This window comes from Microcebus murinus, chromosome 7 (genome assembly GCF_040939455.1).
Source record: "Microcebus murinus isolate Inina chromosome 7, M.murinus_Inina_mat1.0, whole genome shotgun sequence".
Lineage (NCBI taxonomy): Eukaryota > Metazoa > Chordata > Mammalia > Primates > Cheirogaleidae > Microcebus > Microcebus murinus.
In genome coordinates, this window is record NC_134110.1 from 93,629,661 (window position 1) to 93,644,596 (window position 14,936).

Genomic DNA, 14,936 nt, shown 5'->3' on the forward strand with positions numbered 1-14,936 from the left:
TGTCCTCCCCTTATAAAGAGGCAGGTGGTGGATAGAGCTGGGATAATTATACACTCCCTCTATCACACCCTAGTAATTTAAATCATGAGCAGATGGACAACAGCTGAATCCTCTTTCCATCTAAACAGTGGCTCTCTGACAAGACTGTCAACTCCTGGGCTCTGGGGCCCACCTACCCCCTGGCTGTTCCCAGACCCAGTCTCCAGCCTCCTGGCTCTGAAGCCCCTGTTATCCTCCCAATGCAGTCCCTTCCACATGAGTTAGCTAGAGATGGCTTCTGTCAAATGACACCCAGGAATCCTGGCACAGCCTGTGATGACTAGTGATTGATTCTGTTATTCAAAACTTTCTTCCCAAGTTCTCTAATACAAATTCTTCTCAGTCTTTTCTAAATTAATTAAAAGTTAAATATAATGAATAAAACAAAACTAAAATGAGATTTATACATATATATGTATGTATTTGAAACAGATTTATTCTAAACATCATCTAAAGAAACAAATGTATTAGGTCAAATCAGAGAGAGTTGGGAAGACTGGATTGCAGATAGATAATTTTTATTATAAAGTGTATACAAACTAATATAATTAATACTGTTCTAAAAATGATAATATTCTAGAAATAGATCCTATAGAAATTTACTTTATCATAAAAAGTATCACAAATCAGTGAGAAGCCTATTAAGTAAATATTGTTTTTACCATTGGTCAGCTATTGGTAAAAGTATCTGTTTAGCTCATCACCTTGTACAATATGACAAAATCATGCTCCAGAAAGACTGAAGACCAAAAACTTCAAGCTAGTAACACACAATATATATAAAGAGATAAAAGCCATTAACAAAAAGTATGTGGGGGAGATGGAGGCTGGGGCATGGGGGAAGAGCTGGATTATTGTGCCTAATGGAAGAGACTCAATTTTTAAGAAATCCTAATTAAAACAAAAAAATAAGATTTTTTTCCACTGTGAAAATAGCCAAAAAATAGGGAAAGGGATTAATTTGTGCTAATGACACTCTAGATACTCATATTTTGCAGCTAATAGAACACCTTTTAGAGAAGAAATTTAGAAAAATGTATCAGAAGCCTTTAACATTTCATATTAGGAAAGAGCAGGAAAAAAAAGCTATACCCACTTGATGTAATATTTTGCAAAGATTAAAAGTATTAACCAAGCCTTCGGTAACAACATGGGAATGTCTTGCATTAAGCCCAATATTTTAAAAAGTCCATATGAAAATTTCGTCTAGTATCATCTCAATGATATTAAAAATAAAAAAACAACAGAAAAGAAAAACTATGGAGACACAACAGAATGAGAATAAAGTTGAACCAAAATATTAACTGCAGTGGTCTTTGAGTGGTGGATACAAAAGGGATGTTTCTTCTTGTCTGGTCTAGCTTCTGTAACTATTTTGTGTAACTTTTATATTTTTACATGTAACGAGATAAAGAACTTTTACCAAATAAACCTTACCTTTGGCCAGAAGAAAAAAGAAAGAAGAAAATCTCAAGTCATTGTCCCTTTCCAGTAGAATAAATTATTTGAGAATTAATAATCACCACCACTTTAAAATGTACTAAAATGTAATGGGGAACCAAAAAACCCATCTTTAAATATAAACTGATCATAGATGCTTCTGCCATCTGAGGGAGTGACACTTCTCATCTGCAGGTCAGCAGGCTCATTTTTAAGGAATACATTTGGATGAGCCTTTGCAGATAAGGAATGTGAGTATTCTTGGGAATAGACTGGATTAGTGAAGACAAGATAAAGGCAGAACTGATTTGATTTGCCATATAAAAGAGCAGGAATTTTAATCTTAGCAAGCAGCCTGGGAGAGGAGAGAAGATCAAGTGGAGATAAACAAGTCACCATGCAGAGGCTCTCTTGGCAGAATGGCTAATGAGAAATTTCCTGGGGAGATGGCCAAGGATTACTAGGACATTGATGCCTATTTAATTCTTGTCTATAATGTGATATCAGGATTATGTTAGCTGTTAACATTTGAAAATGTTCCCTCCTCTATTTTCTGTGAGAGTTTGGGTAAGATTAGCGTCATTTATTTCTTATATGTTTGATAGATTCATCATTAAAGACATCTGGGCTTGAAGTTTTCTTTGTAGGAAGATTTTTAATTATAAATTTATGGCTATCTATATTTTCTATTTCTGTGTGTATTATTCTGTCTAGAAATTTGTTTACTTCATTTATCAAACTTATTGAAATAAAGTTGTTTAAGGTTTTTTCTATTAGCATTTTTTCAATTTGTGCAAATTTATGGTGTACATGAGAAATTTTGTTACATGTTTATAATGCATAGTGATCAAATTGGGTTATTATAGGGTGTCCATCACTTGAGTATAATACATTTTTGTTAAGTATAGTCATCCTACTCTGATTTTAAACATTTAATTTATTCCTTCTGTCTTGCTGTATGTTTGCCTCCTTTATCCTACTTCCTCCTCTTCCTCTCCCCAACTCACCCTTCCCATTCTCCTTTGTCTATTTTTCCACTCCCTATCCTCATGTGTTCAAATTTTTTAGATTCCACGTATAAATGGGAATATGCGCTATTTATCTTTTTTGCCTGGCTTATTTCATTTAAGATAAGGGCCTCCGGTTTCATCTATGTTGCTGCAAATATGATTTCATTCTTTTTTATAACTGAATAGAATTCCATTGTTTATATATATATATAACATTTTCCTTATTCATTCTTCCATTGATGGGTACTTAGGTTGATTCCATATCTTTGCTATTGTGAATAATCCTTCAGTAAACATGAAAGTGAAGGTATCTCTTTGATAAATTGAGTACTTTTCCTTTGGGTAGATACCCATTAGTTGGATTGCTGGATTGAACAGTAATTCTCTTTTTAATTTTTGGGGGAATTCTCCATACTGGTTTTTTTTTTAATAGTGGCTGTATTAGTATATATTACCATCAACAGTGTATAAGAGAGTTCTCTTTTCTCCATACCCTCACAAATATCTGTTATTTTTAACTTTTTAATAATAGCTACTCTGACTAGGATAAGATGATATCTCATTATGGTTTTAATTTTTATTTTCTTGACGATTAGGGATGTTGAGCATCCTTTTATATACCTGTTGGCCATTTGTATGTCTTTTTTTTAATTGATTTTTTTTCTTTTTTTTTTTTTTACTTTTCAATGACTCAGATGTTTCTTTCTTTTTTTTTTTTTTTTTTTTTTTTTTTTTGAGACAGAGTCTCACTTTGTTTTCCAGGCTAGAGTGAGTGCCGTGGCGTCAGCCTAGCTCACAGCAACCTCAAACTCCTGGGCTCAAGCGATCCTCCTGCCTCAGCCTCCCGAGTAGCTGGGACTACAGGCATGCGCCACCATGCCCGGCTAATTTTTTTATATATATATCAGTTGGCCAATTAATTTCTTTCTATTTATAGTAGAGACGGGGTCTCGCTCTTGCTCAGGCTGGTTTTGAACTCCTGACCTTGAGCAATCCGCCCGCCTCGGCCTCCCAAGAGCTAGGATTACAGGCGTGAGCCACAGCGCCCGGCCTCAGATGTTTCTTTCTAATGAATTGACCATTACATTTCCAAAGTTCTGAAATGAAAGATAATTTTTTAGGCTCCTCTTTGAAACTAACAGCTTCAGCAAACTGCCGACCTTGATTCAGGGCCAAATGTATATCTGCTTTTGATACATGTCTATTCATGTTCTTGGCCTACTTTTTTTTAATAGTTGGATCATGTTTTTTATTTTTATTTATTTATTTATATTTTTATTTCAGGATATTATGAGGGTACAAATATTTTGGTTACATTTTATGTCTTTGTCTCACCCAAGCGAGGATCAGAGGCATGCCCTTCCCCTCTACAATGCTCACTGTGTCCATTAGTTGTGAGTTTACCCCCCACTAACTCTCTGATCCCTGGAGAATATTACTACCATGTGAGCACCATAGTGTTGATCAGTCAGTGCCAATTTGATGGCAAGTACATGTGGAGACTATTCTTCTGATCTTGACCTACTTTTTAATGCAATTATTTGTTTTTTTCTAGTTGAGTTGTTTGAGTTGTTTGTACATTCTGGATATTAGTTCCCTGTCATATGAGTAGCTTGTAAATACTTTCTTCAATTCAACAGGTTGCCTCTTCACTCTCAATTATTTCTTTTGCTATACAGAAGTGTTCCTGGAGTATGTTGTTTAATTGCTATCTATTTGTATAATTTTCAAAGTTCCTCTTGATATTGATATGCAGTTTAATTCCATTATGATCTGAGGAGATACTTGATAGGATTTTGATTTTTTTACAATTTGTTGAGACTTGTTTTATGGCATAGCATATGGTCTATCCTGGAGAATGTTCTATGTGCTGATTAAAAGAATGTATATTCTGCACTTGTTGGATAGAATGTTCTGTAAATGTCTGTTATATTTGGTCTAAAGTCCAGTTTAAATTCATTATTTCTTTGTTGAGTTTCTGTCTAGATGATCTGCCTAATGCTGACAGTGGGTTGTCGAAGTCCCTCACTTTTATTGGATTGTAGTATACCTCTTTCTTTAGATGTAGTAATATTTGCTTTATAAATCTGGGTGCTTCAGTATCAGGTGTGTATATTTTAAAATATTTATATCCTCTAGCTAGATTGATCCCTTTATCATTATATAATGACTTTCTTTATCTTTACTGTTCTTGACTTAAAGTTTGTTTTATTTGATATAGGTACAGCTGCTCCTACTCCTTTTTGTTTTCCATTTGTGTGGAAGGAATATCTTTTTCATTCCTTTACATTCACTCTATATGTGTCTTTACTAGTAAGGTGAGTTTCTTGTAAGCAGTATATATTTGAATCATTTTTAAAATCCCTTCAGCCATTCTATATCTCTTAAGAGGACAATTTAATATATTCATGTTCAAGGTTAATATTCATATGTGAGGCTTTGTTCCTGTCATATTGTTAATTATTTTCTCATTGTTCCCTATATTCTTTGTTCCTTTCTTTTTCTCTTATTGTTTGTCATCATGGTTTGGTGGATTTCTAAGTGGTACCATTTGAGTAATTTCTCTTCTTCCTTTGTGTAATTCCTTTACCTGGGAGTTTTATGCTTTCGTGTGTTTTCATGATGGTAAATATCACCATTTTGTTTCCAGGTTTAGAACACCCTTTAGTATTTCTTGTAGGGCCAATGCAATGGTAATGAATTCCCTCAAGATTTGCTTGTTTGGGAAAAACTATTTCTTTTATTTATGAAGAATTATATTCTTGGCTGTCAGTTTTTTTTTCTTTTATTTTATCACATGGAATATATCATCCCATTCTCTGCTGACCTTTAAGGTTTCTTCTTAAGTATCTGCTGTTAGTCTGATGGGGTTTCCTTTATAGGTGACTAAATGTTTTTCTTTTGCTCTTATTAGGATTCACTATCGAAGAATTTATTGCCTTGTATTTGCCTGGATATCATTAAGCTTTCTTATGTGAATGTCTAAATTTCCTGCTAGACTTGGGAAGTTCATCTATTAGTTTGTTAAATAGGTTTTCTAATCCTTTCTTTGTGCTTTCACCTTCAAGGATACCAATGAATCATAAATTCAGTTGCTTTATGGTGTCCCAAATACCATAAAGGCTTTATTTATTCTTTTTTCTTCATTTTTGCTTGACTGGATTAATTCACAAGACTGGCATCAAGTTCTGAGATTCTGTCTGAGATTCTGCCTGGTCTAGTATATTGTTGAAGATTTCAAGTGTATTTTGTATTTTCTTCAATGAATTCTTCAGTTCCATAATTTCTATTTGATTCTTCTAAATAAATCTATCTCTTTGTAAATTTCTCATTAGTATCCTGGATTTTTTCTGATTCTCAGTACTGTTTTGTAGAACTCTTGTGTATCTTACTGAGCTTCTTTAAAATCAATATTTTGAATTCTTTTCTGGGATTTAAAAAATTCTTTTTGATTAATACCTATTGCTGGAGAAATATTGTGCTTATTTGAAAGTGTCATGTTTCCTTGCTTTTTCATATTACCCATGTCCTTACATTGATATCTGTGCATCTAGTGTAACAGTTGCTTCTTCCTATCTTTAAATTTACTTTTGTAGAGGAAGACTTTTTCCTGAAGATGCATCTATAATGTTGGTTGGGTAGAATACTTTGGTTCTGATTCTGGGTACATGCAGTAGTGGAGTCTCTGTATGATTTCTTGGGCTATAAATAGCATTAGTGGTATCTGTGACTTATTAGTGGAGACTATGATGAAGTTATGCTGGGGACTGGAATGCCAGATAGGCCAGTCTTCAGGCCCCAGTGGTGAGAGTGGTGGGCTGAGCATGCCTATCTTTGTGACCCAAGGCAGCGTATACTGGAACCTGTGTTGGCAGTTACTCATGGCCGAATCTTTGGCCTCCAGTGGCTTGCTTGGATGCTGGTTGTGGCAATGGTGGCCCAGGTGGGTGGGCATGTTCTTAGGCCTCTGGGAATCTGGTGTGGTGTGGACAATGGCAATAACCACGGTAGGATTAATCTCTGGGTCCTGAGTACTGTGTGTTGGTTTAGGCTTCAATGGCCCATAGGTGCTAGCTTGTAGGTGCCAGCTGATGTGGAAGAGGCTAGGAAATTTAGGCTCAATTTCAGGTTCCAGGGGAGTAGTGCTCAGGTATCCAAGGTGGTGGATTGTGTTGTGCAATCCCAAGAACCCTGGGCTATGTACTCTGTCTTGAGGGGGCAGAGTAAGGCCAGTCAGGCTGAGTGGGCTGTACTCAGACTCCCCACAGGTGAGAGTAGACACCAGCTGTGGTGGATGATGTGGAGTGATTCTCAGGCCCTAGGTAGAGTGCATGAGTGAGAGGCAGTAACAGCTGCACTGAGACCCCACCACTGGAGAGGGTGGGGTCATACTTGGTGGCACTGCCTGGGCCAGTCGGTGGTGCATGAATGTCGCCTTCAAGCTCCAGTCCTGGCAGAGCTTTCCCCATATGCACTGGCTATAGGAGCCCCTACCTAGCTCATAACTGAGTCCCAGTGGCAACTTGTGGCCTGCTCATGTCCTGTCTCAAATCCTGGCAGTGCTCACTTCCTGCACCAGCCATTGCTGCCCCTGCCTTGCTCACTTCCTATACCTGGATGCAGAATCACTGCCAGCTCACTCCTGGGACTCAGCAGTAACAGCCAGAGTTTCTGTAATGCTCCAGGACAGCATGCAATTTGCCAGAGGCTAGGTTTGAAAGTGGCACCTTGCTGCAGCTGCTAAGGTCTCAGAAAGGGTGTGGGACCCAGTGTGGGCTCCCTTCCTATAGTAGTTCCATCCATATTAGACCAGTAGATCCCTTTGTTAGTTTTAGGGGTTGGGAAGGTTGAGAGTATTCTCCTTGAGCCAGGATTGTGTGATTCCACAGTGGGGCCGCTGGAAGGCTCTCCCTCACTCTTTCCCTGCATTGGAAAGTGACTCTTGGCTCCCAGTCCTGGAATCCCAGTCCTTTTCAGTCATGGAGGCTGCTTCTCCTTCTTTTCCCCTACTTTTGGTGTCCCTCTCCTGTCACTTCTCTGTCGAATTCCAGAGTTCTCTCTTGGGTGATGTAGTTGAAGTGTGACTATTTATGCATTGCTCTGTTTCTTCTAAGTGGAGAAGGCAGCATAAAATGCTGCTAGTCAGTCATCTTGAGCCTCCTCCCCTTCTATTAGTCTTTTAATTTCTGTAGAATCTGTAGTTGTATCTCTTCTTTCTTTACTGATATTATTTGTATTGTTTCTTTTTTTATTCTTGATCAATCTTACTATGTGCTTGTTGGTTTAGTAATCTTTTCAAAGAACCAACTGTGGTATCTCGTTTCTGGCCTCAGTATGTTTTGTCATGCTCTTCTTTTTATTTCTTAAAATGGAAGGTTGTATATCACAGATTTTTAACTTTTTTTCTAATATCCACTTAAAGATATATTTTTTCTCTAAATACTGCTTTGAATTAATCCAAAAAGATGAATTTGCTGTGTTTTTTTCATTATGTACTTTGAAATAGTTTAAAATTTCTCTTTAAATTTCTTCTTTGATTTGTGGATTATTTAAAAGTATATGCCTTAAATTCCAAATACTTATAATTTTTCTAGATATCTTACTCCAAATTTGAAATTACTTTGCAGTTTGTGGCTGGAGAATATTCTTTGTATTACTCAGTCATTGGGCATTTATTGAGACATTTTTAGGGCCCAGAATACAATCTTGGTCATTGTTCTATATGTGCCAGAGTACAAAATGTATTTTATAGTTTTCAGTGTAATGTCCCATTCAAGTTGATTGACAGTGTTGCTCAAATATTTTGTTTCTACTGAATTGTGTCCACTTTTTCTTTCAATAACCAGGAAAGGAGTGCTAAATTCTCCACCTATGTTTGTGAATTTGTCAATTTCTTCCTTTAGTATTGTCAATTTTTGCTTCGTGTGCTCTCAAATTCTGTTAGTTGGTATAGTTTAGAATTATTATGTCTTTTTGATAGACTGATCCTGTTATCATTGTAAAGCATTCTCTTTAGCTCTATTCATATTCCTTGGCTTGAACCCTATTATTTTTTTCTTGATATTAATATGACCACAAAGGGTTATCTTTTGATTGTAATTTGCATAGTATATATTTTTCATCTTTTTAACTTCAATGTATATATGTATTTATATTTAAAGTATATTTCATATATATAGCATTGAGTATTATCTTTTTAAAGTTCAGTGTTCTAATTTCTGTCTTTAATTGAAGTGTTTAGTCTGTTTACATTTCATGTAATTATTGATATGATTGGATTTTAATACACCATAGTATTATGTTTTTTATGTGTACTATCTGTCTTGGTTTCTTACTGTTTGCTTTTGTTGTTTATATTATTTTCATTTATATATTTATTTATTTATTTATTTATTTATTTATTTATTTAATGTAACTGGTTTCTCTGTGGCAGTGATTCTCAAACTTTCTGGCCTCAGTACACTTTTTATACTCTTAAAAGTTAATGAGAATCTCAAACAGCTTTTGCTTACGTAAATTATATTCATCAATATTTATCTTATTAGAAATTAAAACAACCTTTTAAAATACAAGCAGCTGTAGCCCTCCTTCCTGCGGGACTGCTCACTACTTTCAGGTGAACCAAGAATGTTTTCATTCCAGGGATGCAGACGATTAGCAAATAGGCTCTGTGGAGTACAAATTGAACATTCATAGCCCATTTCTGTCATTGGAATAACACCCAAATTCATAGAGATGTTGTAGAAATTACTCTGAATCCAGCTTTTGGAGAAAGATTATTCCAGAATCCAAGTTTTGGCTAAAAATCAAGGTATAAGGAGGCTTCTATTAATCTCTTTGAATGAGTAAATCTAAGAAATGCCTTTATGAATTAGTAGGAGATGAAAGAATGTTGTAAGGTTAGTATACAAACCAGCACACTTGGACAAGGAATTTGTTACACAATGAAGTTCAACCTGGAAGGGTGGCAGAGGTATTTGTGTTTGTCAAGGGTCCTTACCTCTGCTCTATTTTTCCGAATAGATTTTCTACAGACTGAAATTGAGGTTAAACTGTGGCTAATCAGGGAGATGTTACCATTCTTTAAGGTAGTAAATAGAGAGACCAACAGAAAATCTTTAGGATGTGCCTTTTGAAGCTATCTATCTTTTTAATAGCCTAGAATAGTTGATTGACTGCTTAATGCCATTTGAATGGGTAATAAAAGGAGTAACCAGGACTACTATGTCCATTTTTTTAACATTGAGCCCGAATAAATGAGAAAAAAACACTTTGACATGTACATCGATATTAGAAAAGCAATTACAAAAAGAAGTTCACAAGAATAATCTTGAGCAGTGGCGGGAAATCAGACTTCTATGGAACAAATGACTGCTGGTATTTATTTTTTATTACTTCACAGAGTTGTTTTGAAGCTTACCTGAGTTACTACATATGATGTACATAAACAGTGCTAAACACCCAATAAACATTGACTACTATCATTACTAGCAAAGCGGGTTCCATTATTATATTTCACAGAGACTCAGTGTGGTCAAATAATCTGCCTAAGGGCCCACAGGTAACAAGTACTAAAGATAACATTTGAACTAAAGACTTATGATTCAAAATTCAGTCTTCTATCAACACACTATGATGCTAATTCCATAGGACAAGTTTCCTGTGGTCTAATTCATTCCAAATCAGTTTATATAGAAAAAATAAAAGATAATTTACACCTAGTGAAATAAAAGATATGCTTGAACATGCCCATTCAAATCACAGGATACAAAATACTGTAGCTTGAAAATGTTGTGCTTAACTTATTCATAGTTTTTTATTCGTAAGATTTGTACTTTAAAATCACTTATTCCATAATCTGCATTTACAGAAGATAACTGGGTGTGATTTAAGTACTTTTTTCTGTCTTAGAATTAGTAGTGAAATTTGATCAATAGCACAATTATTTAAGACAGATGTTAGTACATATGTATGGAACTCAGTATTGGAAATGTATTTGTGCCTCCCAAATACATTTGCCAATGTAAGAAAGTGATGACAAGTTTAACTATGGTTGTTATAGTGTAGAAAAAGAGTATTCACTTTTGGAGATCCTGAAAAAAAAAATCCTTCAGGGATTTTTGCTGCTTGGCTGAATTAAATTTGCTTTGTTACCACATGGACTTCAATAGAACCAAACAATTCTAAAAGTATCCATGCTAGGCAAGACAGTTTTTTTTTTTTAAAGATCTAAACCACAAATACATTACTTAGAGCAGGCGTCCTCAAACTATGGCCCACGGGCTACATACAGGTGTTTTTGCCCGTTCTTTTTTTTTTACTTCAAAATAAGATATGTGCAGTGTGCATAGGAATTTGTTCATAGTTTTTTTTAAAACTATAGTCCAGCCCTCCAGTGGTCTGAGGGAGAGTGAACTGGCCCCCTGTTTAAAAAGTTTAAGGACCACTGATTAGAAAATTAGAAATTTTCATAAAACAACAGAATAAGTTAGCACAACTCTAGTTGATAATGAGAAGTCTAAAAAAATGACAGCTTTCTTATGTTTTTTGTAATTATACTGTTAAGTTTCTTAACTACGGTGAAAATTGTACTGTTTTACAAGCAAACTGTTTAAGAAACACAACTAGAAACTTAACTCTTGTTATTCATAAATTTGGGTGGCAAGACCTTTTTGCAGGAGTCATAACAAAATCATGTGCCCTGCTGGCAGGTCTAGACAGAGAAATAACACAGATATCACCCTGCATTTAGACAACTGTTTTTTCTGTGTGAGTGGAATTGGAAAATAGGAATCACTACACTGATGCATTTACTTGTTAGTAAATGTGTGCTCTACTTAACATGCTTTCACTCTTTGTCAAACTTTTTTTTTTCAGAATTAATAATCCAGCAAAGATAGCAACTTGCCATTCCTGTTTGTAACATTAACATTTTAGTCCATTCCTTTTTCTACTTTATACACAAGCATGTTCAAAGCTATTTCTCACTTAAGGTTTGGGGTCATGGTCACTGTGACATTATATCTTTTTAAAACGGACATGAGGATACACTGGAAACCAAGTCCTACTTCACCATAACAAACTAAACCATACGGCAATTGCTTTGAAGTTCCATTATATTAACATGCTCCTGAGATCATTCTTTCCTGAAAGGCACCTGAACTCATTTGTGGCTTGTATTTCATCTCTCTCTCTCTCTCTCTCTCTTCATATATATATATATTTATATATATATATATACACACATATATATGTAACAATAGCATATAGTCACAATACTTATTTACAAATGTACTCATTTCAAAATTTACTTTAAAAGCATGATAAACTCACCTTAGAGAGCCCACCTACTTCCAAATAAAAGCAGATAATGAACACATTCCAGGTGACCCAGAGGGCTGTCCATACTGTATACTAGACAGAAAGGGGAAGGGAGAGAGAGCAGAAACATGTGAAGATGAAAGGCATGTATACTAAATAAATCAATAATAAAATATCAATAAGTCTGTCTTTTGGAAAGAAACAGGGGATGCTCAGAAAACAGTTCTCCCCTAAGATCTCTAGAAATTAAAAATCCAATAGTTTCTACTGTTTTCAAGAGACACCAATAAAGCTAGATTTACTTTTAAAGTGCTTTGCTGGCTTGCAGGTACAAGTTAAATCCAAGTGCTGTTTGGATTTCTGTTTTCTGAGTATTGTTTTTTTCCAGGGAACACAATTATGCAAATTTTCTTTAAGCTCTCTATGTATCATTTTTAAGTTATTATATAAAACTGTCAAGTGTTTAGGAATGTTAGTCAAAATCCAGCTTGAATGGAGAGCATGTTTGAAAATAAATGCGTGGAGTAAAACAAATTTTCATCTCTTGGATTATTTAATTAAGAGTATCATGTGTGCTTCTAATACAATCACATAATAAAATTACAATCATGTAACATATTTTTAAAACCCACAGAAATTAATAAACAGGATTAAGAATAAGCAAATGAACAATAGATTTCCATAATGGAAAAATGCCTTCCAATCCTATCCAATAAACTCTAAACCTGCTGGCCTTACTGATTAACTGGTTTTATTAATATATTATGTATTATAGAATACCTTCCCCTAGAGCATTAATCAATATTAATTAAGGTAGCCCTAAATTGAGACTCATCAATGGAGAGTATATCAGGGCTCATCTCACCCAGCCACTTTCATATGCAGACAAAGAAACTGAGGCCCAGAGAACTGACATACAGAACAGCTTGGATCACTGATCATAGTACTCACTGTAGCACACAATTAACACATTGAATACAATGGTTTGCCCATTCATTTTATTGTATCACAAAATCTATAAATTCTTAATTTCTTAAATAGACACACTAATTAAATTATTGCATTCCGTCAGTGATTACAATTGTTGCATACTGTCTTTAAATTAAAATAAATAATGAAATCATTTCGTTAGCTTTTTCTATGCTGTGTCAAATAATAGAATTATGAGTTTTAGACTCTATATAAAATAGCCACATTCCTATTAAAAATGTTACCAGAAGCTTTTAATTATTTGTAAAATTCAATTGATATTTTGTGTCATTTTGCCATTTATGAATTTTTAAGGTCTCATAATGATCTCATGTAGTTGTGTAGTCCTATTATTGGTAACATTTGATGTACCACTGTACATTATTTTTTTTTTGAGAGGGGGTTTTGGTTTTGTGTTATTTAAGAACAATACAATGATAATAATAAGTTAAAGCTTCCAAAATCACTGGAAATTTAGTTGGAAAATAGGTTAAAATGTTAACACAAGTAAAAACACATAATGAGGTTTTTGGTATCTGCAGATATTGCTGATGTTACAAATCTTCAGTTCATAAAGTCTCCTAGTGTGAGTGGACTTAGTTGTTAAAAATGTTCCAAATATATTGCAACACACTTTTCTGAACCATAAAATGTTCCCACAAATATTGAAAATATTTAACCTACATCCTTAATGCATAATTTTTGCAAATCACAAAAACCACAACAAATTCTGAAGCTCTTGCTAATAAGATGGCATCTAACATCTGATATTTTCCATTCTAAAAAATAAATCTAACTATAAGCATTTTGGAATGGGGGAGCAATGTTGACCTAAGTCATGCGAAGAAAGTGACAAAGGTTAAGAAAACACTAAAGTAAGAAAATTAACTAAATTAATTACAAAACCATATGATAGGACTTAATTATTAGAACCTAATCATAACCTACAAATATTCTTTTGGTCAATTGATTCATAGTTATAAAAATGCACAATAAAACATATCAATTTAGAAATCACAGCAAAAACTTAGTGACTGAAGTGTATTCAGGATCCCCCGCATGTGGTATTATTGACGCTACTTCTGAAGTTTCAGAGATAAAATTACCAGGCTAAGTAAACTCCAACTGTCAATTCCTACCTTTTAAACAGTAATAGGGGTTATTATTCTTGTGCTTTCTGTGTTCCTGGTACTGTACTAAATGCTTTACATAGATCATGTCACTCAGTTATCACGCTAAAACTGAGGTAGAGAGGTAGTCGTTTAATCACCTATTTAGTGTCACAGTTAGGATTTGAAATCTGACAGTTTGACTCTTAAGCTGGGATACTTAACCATCACATGATAGGTTATTTTTTAAAAGATCTTAGGAAAAGGACTATAGATTAATTGCAAGTTAATCCTTCATCAATTTAGCAATTTGTCAATGACCAATTCACCAAATTGCCAACTTAACAAAAATTATTTTATGGCTATATGTTTTATAACTTGCAATGTTTTAGAAATGACAGTATCTTTTGTATTTTGCAATTAATGTGACATTCATGATATCAACATTGTGAGTCATTTGTTTGTTTGTTTAAGCAACATTGTAGAGTTTCTAATGCAAACATATTAGAAGTTTTGTCTAATAAATTTGTATTTGTTGATAACAAAGAATATTTGTATTGTTGAATTTGGGATTGTTATGAGATGTAAACTATATACCTTGATGTGCACTTGAGATGGAAGTCTGATCATAAACATGAAGGAAAAGAGAAATGTAGTGGTACAAATACATCTACAGGAATTTAACTAGGAAGGATTAGGACAACCTATGGCATAAGAGGCTAGCTAATCTCCCTGCCTTATTTTTGAAGTGGGTTATTTTATTTATAATTCAAAAATTTAAAAAAGAGATAAGGCTCTCCATTCTTAACAAATACCCTTTTGTTGTTATGGAGCATGCCTACATGCTCACATGTCCGGATACATTAGATGTATTTGCAGTAAAGGAGATAATTTCTCAATGTAAGGAAAATAAATCGCTGTGTATACTCTCTCTTTCTCTGTATCCTACTTTGCTTATTTTCAGTGTATACATTTTAAATCCTAATTCACATAGAAAAGGCCTGTAATGATGAAAAAAGAATATCTATGTGTTGTATGTGGCTTCCTA

General features: G+C 34.3%; 1 protein-coding gene and 1 pseudogene across 1 annotated transcript in view; both read right to left on the bottom strand.

Annotated features, from left to right (window-relative positions):
• The window catches only part of NKAIN3 (sodium/potassium transporting ATPase interacting 3), a 671,237-nt gene that overhangs the window by 298,469 nt on the left and 357,832 nt on the right, over positions 1-14,936 (bottom strand). The window contains exon 3 of the mRNA XM_020288813.2: positions 11,823-11,903. Within this exon, the coding sequence (XP_020144402.1) occupies positions 11,823-11,903 (81 nt within the window). The remainder of the gene's footprint in view (positions 1-11,822; positions 11,904-14,936) is intronic.
• On the bottom strand, positions 3,544-3,665 carry LOC142872222 (uncharacterized; annotated as a pseudogene).